Raw genomic sequence first — 14,478 nt, forward strand, 5'->3', positions numbered from 1 at the left:
ATTTGTACAAACTGTCTGATATTTGGCATGGGTTGTTGTTGTTGTTTAGTCGTTCAGTCGTGTCCGACTCTTCGTGACCCCATGGACCAGAGCACGCCAGGCACTCCTGTCTTCCACTGCCTCCCACAGTTTGGTCAGATTCATGTTTGTAGCTTCGAGAACACTGTCCAACCATCTCGTCCTCTGTCGTCCCCTTCTCCTTGTGCCCTCCATCTTTCCCAACATCAGGGTCTTTTCCAGGGAGTCTTCTCTTCTCATGAGGTGGCCAAAGTATTGGAGCCTCAGCTTCACGATCTGTCCTTCCAGTGAGCACTCAGGGCTGATTTCCTTAAGAATGGATGTGTTTGATCTTCTTGCAGTCCATGGGACTCTCAAGAGTCTCCTCCAGCACCATAATTCAAAAGCGTCAATTCTTCGGCAATCAGCCTTCTTTATGGTCCAGCTCTCACTTCCATACATCACTACTGGGAAAACCATAGCTTTTACTATACAGACCTTTGTTGGCAAGGTGATGTCTCTACTTTTTAAAATGCTATCTATGTTTGTCATTGCTTTCCTCCCAAGAAGCAGGCGTCTCTTAATTTCGTGGCTGCTGTCACCGTCTGCAGTGATCATGGAGCTCAAGAAAGTAAAATCTCTCACTGCCTCCATTTCCTCCCCTTCTATTTGCCAGGAGGTGATGGGACCAGTGGCCATGATCTCCGTTTTTTTTATGTTGAGCTTCAGACCATATTTTGCGCTCTCCTCTTTCACCCTCAATAAAAGGTTTTTTAAATTTTTTTAATTCCTCCTCACTTGGCATGGGTTAGCTACATGCTAAGCAATACACTCCTGACAAAATTTCCTGTGTGAGTGCCTGGAGGCAGTTGGAAGATGGATGGCGGCTAACAGATTGAGGTTGAATCCTGACAAGAGAGAAGTACTGTTTTGGGGGGACAGGGGGCTGGCAGGCAGGTGTGGAGGACTCCCTGGTCCTGAATGGGGTAACTGTGGCCCTGAAGGACCAGGTGCACAGCCTGGGAGTCATTTTGGACTCACAGCTGTCCATGGAGGTGCAGGTCAATTCTGTGTCCAGGGCAGCTGTCTACCAGCTCCATTTGGTACACAGGCTGAGACCCTACCTGCCTGCAGACTGTCTTGCCAGAGTGGTGCATGCTCTAGTTACCTTCTGCTTGGACTACTGCAATGTGCTCTATGTGGGGCTATCTTTGAAGGTGACTCGGAAACTACAACTATTCCAGAATGCAGCAACTAGACTGGGAGCGGCCACTGAGACCACATAACACCAGTCCTGAAAGACCTCCATTGGCTCCCAGTATGTTTCCAAGCACAATTCAAAGTGTTGATGCTGATCTTTGAAATCCTGAATGGCCTTGGCCCAGTGTACCTGAAGGAGCGCCTCAATCCTCATAATTCAGCCCAGACACCGAGGTCTTGCTCTGAGGGCCTTCTGGTGGTTCCCTCCCTGCGAGAAGTGAGGTTAGAGGGAACCAAGCAGAGGGCCTTCTCAGTGGTGGCGCCCGCCCTGTGGAACGCCCTCCCAACAGATGTCAAGGAAATAAACAACTGAATTTTAGAAGACATCTGAAGGCAGCCCTGTTTAGGGAAGTTTTTAATGTCAGCCACATGGGTTCCAGGCAGATCCAGCAAATGGTTGGGACATCACAGTTTATAATCTTTTGTCCATTTCACCTTGGATTTTGCCAAGATACTTTTGGGATTGTTTTTCTTGCCCCTTTAATTGGGCACAGAAGTTCAAGGAAATGTGATCATGTGGAGAAGTGACATGCAGACACTCTGCTTCAAATCTCCCTCCTCCAACACATGGACAGCGACAATAGGGACACAGAAGAGGGTGTAGGGCCCCCCCCTGCCCCCACCTCCAGTTATGGGGTTGTAATAATGTGAAAGAGAATGCCCAAATTGGGGCAAATGGCTAACATGTTAGTAAGTGTGTTTGCTGTTGTGGATAACATGTGTACTCTTCAATATACAAATGTGCTATTTTTTTTAAAAAAAAAACTTTTTATTGGATTTTCTAAACAAGGGCCATAGGAATAACAAACGGTACAAATACAGTGGTACCTTGGGTTAAGAACTTAATTTGTTCTGGAGGTCTGTTCTTAACCTGAAACTGTTCTTAACCTGAAGCACCACTTTAGCTAATGGGACCTCCTGCTGCTACTGCTCCTCCGCAGCTGCACGATTTCTGTTCTCAGCCTGAAGCAAAGTTCTTAACCCGAGGTAATATTTTTGGGCAAGCGGAGTCTGTAACCTGAAGCGTATGTAACCTGAAGCGTATGTAACCCGAGGTACCACTGTAAATAGATCAAGCCTTCTCACGTCATTTGTCCACCACAAATATAGCAAAAATAAATTTGCAGTAATACCTACAGTATATCACTGTTCATTATTGGTGGTTAATGTATACGTTGGGGTGGCAAGGTTTACCTCACCTGGGCCGGATCACTCCAGCGGAGATCCCTCCGTGTGTCAGATCGCGCGTGTAGCCACGATTTCCGGTGTCTACGCAGACATGATTTTCGGCGTCTGTGTCTGCGCAGATGCAATTTTCGGCGTCTGAGCATACGCAGACATGATTTCCGGCACTACGGAAGCGAGTCCCCAAGCCGCACTGCACCGGTTTAGCATAGTGTATGGGGACTCGCTGAGTAGGCAGCTCGGAGAGAGCCAGTGTGGTGTAGTGGTTAAGAGCGGTAGTCTCGTAATCTGGGGAACCGGGTTCGGTTCCCCGCTCCTCCACATGCAGCTGCTGGGTGACCTTGGGCCAGTCACACTTCTCTGAAGTCTCTCAGCCCCACTCACCTCACAGAGTGTTTGTTGTGGGGGAGGAAGGGAAAGGAGAATGTTAGCCGCTTTGAGACTCCTTAAAGGGAGTGAAAGGCGGGATATCAAATCCAAACTCTTCTTCTTCTTCTTCTTCTTCTTCTTCTTCTTCTTCTTCGGTTCGGGGGTGGCTTGTGGGACAGTCAAACGACCCCTGTGGGCTGCTTGTGGCCCATGGGCCTTAGGTTGCCTACCCTTGGTATAAGTTTTTGGTTCATGAATTGGTTTAAATAAAATCTAAATCTAAGGGGAAACAGAATAGAACAGAGTTAGCAGATAACACTCGGTATTGCGTAGCTAAACGCCTAATCAGGAGCTCTTCTGTTTGTGCTTAGATTAAATATGAGTAATAAGTCATTTCCTCCCCCCCCCCTTATGTTACCAATGAAACAATGCAAAATGCTTGTCTATCGATGAACATGGGAGCAGGGTTCAAAGTGAAGATAATGATTTATGCTTAAATTTAATTGTAGATCAACCAGATTGAGGCGAATGCTGAGGTGGGGACTTGGTCGTTTCTTGGAAAACTGGCATATGTTTTGAAATTAAGTCACACCAGGGTAAAGCCATATTTCTTTATCTGTCCACGTGTCAACCATAATTTATATGTTAATCTCTCAAGGAGAGCTTAGGTTGTGGAAAAATCTAATAATTTTTTTTAAAAAAAAGTTTGTTGAATACATTTCAAGACAGTCATCTGGATTCACATAACAGAGAATTAATAAGCCATTCATTACAAGCAGCAAGACACAACATGACCAGACACATGACCAATGTACCAATTGTCCACTGCTGTGCCAAAAAAGGTTATTTCCAGGGTCTGGTCATGTGTCTCGCCGCTTGTAATGAATGGCTTATTAATTCTCTATTATGTGAATCCAGATGACTGTCTTGAAATGTATTCAACAAACTTTTTTTTTAAAAAAATATATTATTAGATTTTTCCACAATGATAACACAAACCACAAAGCAGAATGATACACAAAAACATAAAATGAGAGCGAAAGAGAGAAAGGAACAATAAACAGATAAACAATAACAGCAAACTTAATTCTTCACAAATCCAACCTTTTAAACATCTTGGTTGACTTCCTTAAGTCCCTCCCTTCTGAGTTTCCTTGTAGTTAAAAGTAACAGCTTTGCAATATCATTATTAAACTAAAAGAATTTCCAATTATAGTCCATCTTGTTCACTTTTCTTAACATTCTAAATCCCATTTATTTAATTATAACTTAGTTTAATCCTAGGCCTATTTGTTTCTTTCAAGTAATTTCTAATTTTTTATATTAGAAATATATTCAACAAACTTTTAATTCTCCACCACTGCTTGAGGCGGTAGGGCAAGCAGGGCATCCAAGGGGGGGGGGTGTCTCTGCCGCCTGAGGCAGCAGTCTCACCCTGTCTAATGGCTGGGCCGGCTGACTGTACAGTCCAGCACTGTCTGGAGAGCACCACATCAGCTACTCCTGCCCTAAAGGCTTCTGTGGCAGCTTTCAGTCCTGGGCTGATTTAAGAGGCAGGGTACTGTGAGGCATGTCCAAAATGCTTTCTTTACCCCACTACATACCATGGCTGTGGGAGGCCCTGCAGCAGCCCAGCTTGGACTACAACTCCCATTAGCCTTGACATGACCGTGGTAGCGGAGGCTGCCAGGAGATGCAGTACAACAACCTGGGGAGAGAGGACGTACAGATTCTCCAGCGCGGATCGCCGGTGACCTTTAGTTCGATGCCACGAAAGGGCCGGTTGCGAAGCGATTGCTGCGGCTGATCCGAAGCCCCACGCTTCTCTGGCCATTACTGGCGAAGAAAGACTCCTTCTGTTTGTGTTGGTTAAAAGAATGGATTACACTGGAAAATGCAGACTTCCTGGACTTAGGTGGTCATGACTTAAAACTCGGCTGGCATGCATCTCTTTCGTATGGGAAGACAACAATTTATAAGAGTTTTATGAAGCATATTCTTCAGAAGAAGCTGTATAGAGTTTGGAAGAAATATAAAAATCTGCTGGAAAGGAAAACAGCGTTTTCAGCTGCACACAATTATTTCCCATATATTCAATAAACCTTTTCCAATCTTCTCTAAATGTATTTTCTTCTTGTTCTCTTACTCTATATGTTAGGTCCGCAAGCTGCACATATTCCATCAATTTAAGTTCCCATTCTTCTTTAGTTGGGACCGCTTGTTTTCCATTTTGGGGCTAAAAAAACATGGGCCGCAGTAATGGCATACATAAATATCCTTTTTTGACAGCTGGGAATTTCTGAATTATCCCCAACAAAAAGGACTCTGAAAGATCTGTCTTTTAAGCTCCGGGTTGCCAGCACAGACAGATTTACAAACTCGAGCATTGGAAGACACAAGAACTACCCACTCTGGAAGAATGGCAGATGAATGGTGATGGAATTGGCAAAAATGACTGGCAGAATCAGAGACCAGGGAGAAGAGACGGTGGAAGAAGATTGGAAGAAATTTAAAGACTATTTACAGAAATATTATAAAATTAATGAATGTTAGAATGACATCGGATTGAGCTTAAAAGGCTATTAGCAACAAAGTGGTGTAGGAGTATGGAAAATTCGAAAGTTAAAAGGTGTAAAATTAAAAGGTTTAACATATTAAGATATCAAGAAAAGATTAAGATATATTAAGATGTCAAGATAAAGATTAAGTTAAGATAGAGGGAAGGGATTTGCTGATTAAATATGTGAACTGGAATACAGTGAGGGGAGGTGTGGGGAAGTCTGGGAAATAAGTAAACGCAAGGAATATTATGAAAATGAAACTGTTTTTATTTGTTTTTTCTGTGTTGTTGTTTTTGTTTTTTTGTATTTTTCTTTTGTTTTTTTCTTTAATGTAAAAACCTTAATAAAAAATATTATATAAAAAAAGACAGATTTACAAATTCATATGTATGTCTGTGTGTGACAAATGCCAGAGGGGCCACCCTTGTAAGACTGCAAGAGATTGTAATGGATCGCGTGGAAGTCACTTCAGCACCACCAGATGAAAAGGAAAACCGTCCGCCCTGTCTGGTCAAAACAAAGGTGGCCACCCTACCTCTGACCCTGTGCAGAGCGCTCTCCCCTCTAAGGGGCGGGAACGAGCAGCTCGGCGGAGAGAGAGAGGAAGAGGCCGTCGGCTGGTCCCGGGCGGAGGCGCGCCGGCGCTCGCTCCCCGCGTCGGAGGCGCGCGCAACGGGCTTGCTCCGGCCAGCGGCAGGCGGAGGCGGGCAGGGGCGCACGTGCGGCGGCGATGGGCAGGCGGCTGGGCTCGGGAGCGCACTGAAGCAGCCCGCGCCGCGGCTGCAGCATGGGCGGCTGCGCCATGCTCTTCGTCCTCGCCGTCGCCGCTCTCCTGCAGCCCAGCCACGGAGGCTGGTTCTGGCGTGAGTGTCCCGGGACTTGGCGCGGCGGCGGTGGCGGCACCTGCATTGCGGCAGAAGGAGAAGCAGCCCGGATCGGGCCGGCAGGGGAGAGGGGGAAAAAGGTCACGGGGCGGGGACAAGGCGGACTGCGCTCCGGGGCGCGCGGCGCAGCGCGCAACGTTTGGGGAGAGGGGCTTGCGGCGGGGCGCGAGGTTTGCGCGCGGGCTGCGGCGTCCTGGGTGCTGGGAGCGGCTCCCTGGGGACCTCGGGAGCGGGCGGGGTTTGTAGGAGAGACCTCACCACCCCATCCCTCGAAACCCGCTCAGGAGAGGCTTCTGCGTCGGGGTCGTTTGGCACAGGACGCCTGGGTCCCCTTCCCCGTCTCTTCCCCCATCCCCCCTGCCCCGCCACCCAGGTCAGAGTGTTTATCCCGCGTTAGCGAGGAATCCCGACTTGGGGAGCTGCCGGGCGGGGCTGGAGCTCGGTTGGTATCCTGGCCAGCTGTCGAGAAAGCGGCTTTCCATCCAACGCTTCCCGGCTGCTAAGTCTCCCGGAGATCCGGAGCACAGGCGCTCATTTGGCGTAACCTTTGCGCCTGCGGATCGGCGCGTGTGGATGCACATTTAGGTCGCTGAGCAAATTAAGGGGGCTGGGGGCTGGTAGCAGCGCCCTTTGCAGTGGCAAAGTTTTTTTGGGTTTTTGTTTTGGTAAAGCATTCCAAGTTGTTGCCGCCTTTTCCAAAAGAGGGGCAAGGGATCTGGGGCTCAGTACCAAAGATTTGGGCCTCATCAGCTGCTTCCTGACAGCACCCCATCCCCGCGTTGCTCTTTGGCGAGTGTGTGTCTTGGGCCCTCTCAAGACAGAGGCCCAGGGAACAGTGGCGTAGCGTGGGGGGTGCAGGGGGGGCGGCCGCACCGGGCGCAACATCTGGGGGTTAGGGTTAGGGGGCGCAAATCCACGGGTTAGGGGGCGCAAATCCACGGGTTAGGGGGCGCAAATTACTTGCCTTGCCCCGGGTGCTGACAACCCACGCTACGCCACTGCCAGGGAATGGTCGTTTCTTCCATCTGAACACACACAATACACAAACACACACACTTTTTCTTAGGCTGCACAGTTTGTTTGTGGGGATGGCTGCGAGCCTGGAGCCTGTTCCATACATTGGTGCTCTGGGAGGGCAAGACAAAACCAGCCCCCTGCTCCCCCCATCCACCCCACCATGCAGGGCCTTGCAAAAATAGGTTACAGGTCTGGGTCGATTCTTCTGCATCTGCTTTTTTTGGGGGGGGGGGTGTGATGATTCTGCAGACTTCTACACTTATCTATGTCTTCCCTCTTCATTTTTAAACAGGGTTGGGGGGGGAGTTTGGGGTTCCTCTCCACCAGAGAGCTCTGCACTAGTGAGTTTGCTGGAAGGTTGCCTGAGGTTGGGGGGGTTGCGATGCCTGTTATTTGTTTTCCTCCCTTGGGCAGGTCAATGGCTTCCTTCATCTGTCCTTGATGTAACGTGCATCTCTTTTCGAACTGGCTCGGGGAACTCAAGTGCGTCCCACTTCCTTGCACCCCTGGCCGTTTCTTTCTCCAAGCCTTGTTCTGCTGTCTCATAGCTGGCCTGGTGGTGCTGAGGAGAGAGGGCTTCCCCATTTTGCTCTCTAGCAGATAGAGGCAGGCAGGAGCTGAGCCTGCAAGGGCGTGCCAGCCACTCTCTGCAGTGGAAGGGGGAAAAAAATAATAAACCTGGAGGGAGGGAGCCGGTGGATAGCTCTGCTGCTGCTGCTGCTGTTCAACGGCCTTCCAATTTTGCAGTGGTGACAGGCTCAGTGTGCTGCCTGCCTGATGTGCGTGTGCCTTGCCATCTCTGGAAGGATAACAGGAGCTGCTCACTTTGTCACTTGGTCTTGGCCGCTGGCGTCCAAGAAAACTGAACTTTAAAGACGTGCAGCTTAATCTGGCGTGGGTTCTGCCCTGGAACCTGTTTTACATGGGAGGTAGTGATAGCGCAGGGGTAGGCAACCTAAGGCCCATGGGCCGGATGCGGCCCAATTGCCTTCTCAATCCGGCTCGTGAATCAGCGTGTTTTTACATGAGTAGAATGTGCCCTTTTATTTAAAATGCACCTCTGGGTCATTTGTGGGGCCTGCCAGGTGTTTTTACATGTGATAGCGTATCATCTGAGCATGTCTGGAGTGCCTTTCCTTCGCTGCCGCAGTGTGCTTTGTGTAGGGCTTCCCTTGATGGTGGTGTGGAGACAGCAGCTAGTGCAGAGTGCAATGGCATGAGTTCGAATTCATTGGGCCGCCTGTGGTGATATGCTGCTAGTTCTGGTTGCTCACTGAGCCCAATTCAAGGCGCTGGCTTAAAACTGTAAAGCCCTGAAGAGGATGGGACTCTGCTGTCTCAAAGAGTGGTGCTCCCTAAACCGTTCTGCCTGTGAATTGAAACCACCATGTTCGCCATGCCAGCAATAAACAAAGTCTGGTTGGCCAGAGCCTGGAACAGGGCCTTCTCAGTGGTGGCACCATGGAGTCCTCTCCTGTCCTGAGGCGGTTGTCAGCACTGGCTGGATTTTGGCACTAAGTAAATATGTTTCTCTTTCCCCAAGCCTATGAGGAATTGCACCTGTCTATAATTTGGAATGTTATCAGTGGAATGAATGAGTATGGTTAATTTTAAACGAGGAATCAGAGAATTGTGTAGATATTTTATGGCTGGCATTTGGCAAGTGAACAATTGAGGATGGTGATAATTTGATTTGTTGAAACCCACCCTGAGACCACTGGTAAATTTTATAAATCAATAAAATTAAATTAAATAATTAACAACAGCTATTACACATACGTGTGGCAGTAAGCTTACTAGTTGCTGCCCTCCAAGCTTTTCTGAGTAGACATGCTTTGGATGCTTACTCAGAAGTAAGTCCCACTGTGGAACTTAACTCTCTGGTATGTTGAGGACTGCAACCTTAGATGGCTTTAAAAACATAGGAAGCAGCCTCAAACAGAGTTTCGCCATTAGTCCATCAAGCTCACCATAGGAGCCAACTCCTAGACGCTGAGGTCCCTTTGCCCCCTCATAAAATATTTGAGGGGGCCACCCACCCACCCACCCCAAGTTGACGGGCATTGCCATTCAATTGGGGGGATGTGTGCTGCTTTGTGTGACCAGTTACGCAGAGCTTACCTGGCCCCTCCAATGTTTAATTGAAGTGGGTGCCCCAATTATGATGATGATGCCAATTTATATGTCACATGCAGCATAAGGAGCATCCAAGCGAGTTACAGAATTTTAAGAGTATTAAGCGAAATGTAAAAAAAGAAAATATACATTGCAATAAAACCCCGCCCCAAGGTTGCCGCACCTTGGACAGGTGCCCCCATCGCAAGACTCCATTCTTCCTATTCTTCCTTCTGCCCTGCAGGGACTTGTGACCATGAACTGGTTGGCCCCCTCTACACCTGGAATCTCGCAGCATCTTCCCGATCCAGCATCTTCCGTGCTGCCACGTTCGCTCGGATTTATGGTGAGTTCATCATGGAGGGACAGACTTCACGCTCTCTCCAGCTCAGTAGCGTTAACAGATGCAAGACTAAGCCAGTGGCCCATTGAGTTTGGTTGACTGTCTTCCAAAATTGGCCCACTGTCCCAAGCAATGCATGGTAGTAGAATGTGTTGCTTGTAGGCGATGATTGCTATACTGGATCCAGCCACCGGATCCAGCCACAAATCTAAACGCTGGATTTGTGGTTGTCACACTAAATCAGGGTGGTCCAACCCTCAGATGTGGCCCATGAGACCTTTTTTGGTGGCTCTTAGCAACATTCAGGAAAACAATATCTTTAAAGCTTTATAAATTTATTTTTGTGTGTGTTATGCATTGTTTATGAAAGTTTGGTGGTTCGAGCCCAGCCAGGGAGGTTCATGGGTAGAATTCCTTCATTATTCAGAGAGAATTATTGGGTGCACTCTTCCCACCTTAGATCAAATCTATGCTTCCAGGTGCCATAAGAAAGCGGCAGAGATAGCGCAGGATAGTACGCACCCCGGAAATGATCTCTTTCAGCTTCTGCCTTCTGGAAGAAGGTACAGGGTTATAAAGGCCAGGACTCGCCGCCTGAAAAACAGTTTCTACGCTAATGCAATTCTGGTTCTAAACGCAGCATAAGGGGTCTCTGTAGTATAGTGTATTGTAAAATGGGGTTTTAGAGTTTTTTAGGGGTTTTTGAATGTTTTATGTAGTTTTTATGTAGTTTTATGTAGTTTTTATGTAGTTTTATGTAGTTTTTATGTAGTTTTATGTAGTTTTTCAATTTCATTGTTCCGCAAGGGACAATGACAATAAAGATATCGTATCGTATTGCAGGGGGTCAGACTAGATAATCATCCGACTCTACAGTTCTAGGATTCCATGAAAGCAGCTGTTTCCTGTATCTTGTCCTCCCCGCCCTCTTTCAGGTGCCGGAGGCTGGTCTCCCGACCCGCAAGACAAGCAACCGTGGCTGCAGATTGACCTGACCAAGAAATGCCGTATCAACGCCATCGCCACTCAGGGGACCTTCAATACCTACAACTGGGTGACACGCTACATTGTGCTCTACGGGGACCATCCCAGCAACTGGAAGCCTTACTTTCAACAAGGGAGCAATTGGGTGAGAGAGGAGTTTCTGTCCCTACCTTCCGACAGGGAGGGGGCGGCATTGTGACATCAGGTGACAGGCGGGTGGGCACCTTCCTGCCCAAACCTGACTTATAAGGGGTTTGAGGAGATAATAGTTCCCCACATCTATACTGAAGGGTCATTAGGTAATTCCATCTGAAAAGTCCCTCTCGTTTATTCTGCTTCTTGGCTCCAGAACTGCTGTGTTTTCCTACTTGGGCACCACAGGTGGTGAAAACCAGCCTTTACAACTTCCTGTTGTGGATCTGCAAGGGATCTACGCAGTTTTCTTCACGATTTGTGGGTACTGAAAACAACAATCCTTTTTCTACATAGAGATTCCCAGACTTATCCTCTAGAATCGCCTGTTGTAGATTCTGCGCCCATATCTTTATATGGTGCAAAAAAAAGGAACACACTCGTTTTGCTCAGCCACCCGTTCCCACCACCCCTAATATATGTGTTGGTTCAAAATACATATCTAGAAAGGAGAATGCCCTGGATGCCAAGATTGAGATCTGGGGCCAGTACTCTTTGGTGAGAGAATCCCAGCAGAGATTTAAAGTCATAAAGTAAAGCATGGAAATACAGACTTTAAAATATGCCCTTCCAAATTCCTTCCAAAGTTTCTCACTTCCACTAGCATAGAAAAAGACCACACGTTTGATAAGTTAAAAAGTGGTTTACTTATCAACTCTCCAAAGGTCAGATTCATGTGCTTTAGAAAGTTGCACAGGCGGTATAGCTTGGCTTAGCTACAGAGTAGTGAAAGTTCCTAAATTATTGGAGTAGGAAGTCAACAGTGGCTTGTGAGAGCCATGCGGTTGAGCTGGGGCAACTAGCTCAAACCTCTTGACACAGAGAGCTTCTCAGGTAGACTAAGGTTGAACAAAGGCTTGTTTACATAGTCCTTCCCAAGGTAAGGGGAAGTGGACATAGCTAAGCCTGGCAGGACAGCTTACTCTATGGTATTAACCCCTTCATGCATTAATTAGACTTAAGCATGTTGATTATATGAGGCTTGTTATCCCACAATTTGGCCTTGCTGACTGGGCATGATGGGGATTGCAGTCCGCAACATTTGGAGGCTGCCATATTGGCTATTCCTTCTTTAACATCAGCCTTGAAGGTCCTCCTTGTATACCTGTCAGTGCATCAGTTTGGCTGGAGTGGGCATGGCCTTTTCACCAGTAGCCCCACCCGCCAAAATGAAATTGCCTCCCAGGTGAGATGTGGGTGGCTCTTTCTTTGCAGGCCCTTAAGCAGACATTCAAGACTGGTCTATTACATATAACTTTCTATTTTAAAAAAAAAATTGTGCCCCTATACAGGACTTGAGGGAGTCTTTTGCTATTATGGCTTGTTTTTATGTCCTGAAAGACCTATGTACATTGGCTCCTAGTATGTTTCCGGGCACAATTCAAAGTGTTGGTGCTGACCTTTAAAGCCCTAATTGGTCCCAGCCCAGTATACCTGAAGGAGCGTCTTCACCCCCATTCTTCCCGGACACTGAGGTCCAGTGCCTTCTGGCGGTTCCCTCACTGCAAGAAGCCAAGTTACAGGGAACCAGGCAGAGGGCCTTCTCGGTAGTGGCGCCCACCCTGTGGAACGCCCTCCCACCAGATGTCAAAGAAATAAACAACTATCTGACTTTAAGAAGACATATGAAGGCAGCCCTGTTTAGGGAAGCTTTTAATATTTGATGAATTATTGTATTTTAATATTTTGCTGAAAGCCACCCAGAGTGGTTGGGGAAACCCAGCCAGACGGGCGGAGTATAAATAATAAATTATTATTATTGCTATATTATTATGATGTAGTAGGACGACTTGATAAGTTGGTTTCCTCTTACTTGTTTGCGTTGTACTGCATCTTAATACTGTACGGAAACTGCCTTGTGCCATTACCGTGAAAAGTGGCTTGTAAATATTGAAAATAAATATGTCTTTTCCCAATTGACTGTGTGCCTTCAAGGTCTCGGGCAGAGGCTTTACCCAAGTTCCTTTCCATGGCAAATGGCAAGGAACGAACCTGGGACTTCCTACATGGGAAGAAAAAAATGCCCTTGGCTGGAGATTTTGCATTCTATTGCCTTCATTTCTCTCTTTTTTTATGATAATTTTTATTAATTTACAACAAAATCAAATCATACAATAATTTCACATCCAGTTTTTTCACAAAATCTTTCTTTTCTGGACTTCCTTCAGCTTTTCCATAAATCTTTCGTAGTCATTATTAATTTACGCATTTCTTAGGTTTGTATTGTCATTATTTAAACCTTTCTTTTTCTATTCCCTTTTAACAATACTTCTCGCGCTTCACAGTGCTTTTTAAAATCCCTCTAGCGTTATTTGACCATCACTAATACTCTCCAGATATTCCACAAGTTTTCCCCAGTCTTCTGTGAACTTTTGGTCTCTTAAGTATCTAATCTTCCCAGTCATTTTATCCAACTCAGCCTAGTCTAGCAGCTTCCTTCTCCATTCTTCCATTGTCGGTATTTCCTGTTGTTTCCATTTCTGAGCCAGTAACACCCTTGCAGCTGTCACTGCATACTGACTATTGCCTTCATTTCTCATCCCTCCTTTTGGTTCTTAGTTCTGAAATCCACAAAGTGTTTGTGTGCCTAGGAAGACAGCCCTCCCATGGCTGATCGTGCTGCTGCTCTTGAGAAGTTTCTCTTCCCATCACCACTTTGTTTTCCCTTGTGCAGACATTTTTCGGCAATGTGAACGCAAGTGGCGTGGCCCTCCACAACCTGCATCACCCCATCTTGGCTCGGTACCTCCGCATCATCCCTGTGGCCTGGAATCCACATGGTTCCATTGGCTTACGCGTGGGCCTTTACGGCTGCTACTACCGTAAGTGATTCAAGCTGGGAATGTCGAATGTAATAGCTGTTCGACAGTGGAATTTGCTGCCAAGGAGTGTGGTGGAGTCTCCTTCTTGGGAGGTCTTTAAGCAGAGGCTTGACTACAAGAAAGAAGATTCCACCTAAACCTTAGGAAGAACTTCCTGACAGTAAGAGCTGTTCGACAGTGGAATTTGCTGCCAAGGAGTGTGGTGGAGTCTCCTTCTTTGGAGGTCTTCAAGCAGAGGCTTGACAACCATATGTCAGGAGTGCTCTGATGGTGTTTCCTGCTTGGCAGGGGGTTGGACTCGATGGCCCTTGTGGTCTCTTCCAACTCTATGATTCTATGATACGATTTATTTCATTTAATTTTTATTTCCCCAACCCGAGATTTATGTGCGGCGCCACTCTCTTGTGATAAAACCCCAAAGCGGTTTACGAAAAGAATAAAGCAGTAGCATTATCAGTAAAAAAATAGTTTAACAAACCCTATTTGCAATATTCAAAAATACAGTGGTACCTCAGGTTAAACACGCTTCAGGTTACAGACTCCGCTAACCCAGAAATAGTACCTCAGGTTAAGAACTTTGCCTCAGGATGAGAACAGAAATTGTGCGGTGGCAGCGGGAGGCCCCATTAGCTAAAGTGGTACCGCAGGTTAAGAACAGTTTCAGGTTAAGAACGGACCTCCAGAACGAATTAAGTTTGTAACCAGAGGTACCACTGTAAAGAGATTCCTCTATATCTCCAGACTCCCCC

At 47.0% G+C, this 14,478-nt stretch overlaps 1 protein-coding gene across 1 annotated transcript in view; it reads left to right on the forward strand.

Annotated features, from left to right (window-relative positions):
* Positions 1 to 6,039: 6,039 nt before the first annotated feature.
* CNTNAP1 (contactin associated protein 1) overlaps positions 6,040 to 14,478 on the forward strand; it is a 45,505-nt gene continuing 37,066 nt past the window's right edge. Inside the window, exons 1-4 of the mRNA XM_083407467.1 lie at positions 6,040 to 6,235; positions 9,633 to 9,734; positions 10,667 to 10,860; positions 13,582 to 13,729. Of these exons, the coding sequence (XP_083263593.1) occupies positions 6,160 to 6,235; positions 9,633 to 9,734; positions 10,667 to 10,860; positions 13,582 to 13,729 (520 nt within the window). The 5' untranslated portion in view covers positions 6,040 to 6,159. The remainder of the gene's footprint in view (positions 6,236 to 9,632; positions 9,735 to 10,666; positions 10,861 to 13,581; positions 13,730 to 14,478) is intronic.

Source organism: Podarcis tiliguerta, assembly GCF_965153285.1.
Source record: "Podarcis tiliguerta genome assembly, chromosome: 13".
In the NCBI taxonomy this organism is placed as follows: Eukaryota; Metazoa; Chordata; class Lepidosauria; order Squamata; family Lacertidae; genus Podarcis; species Podarcis tiliguerta.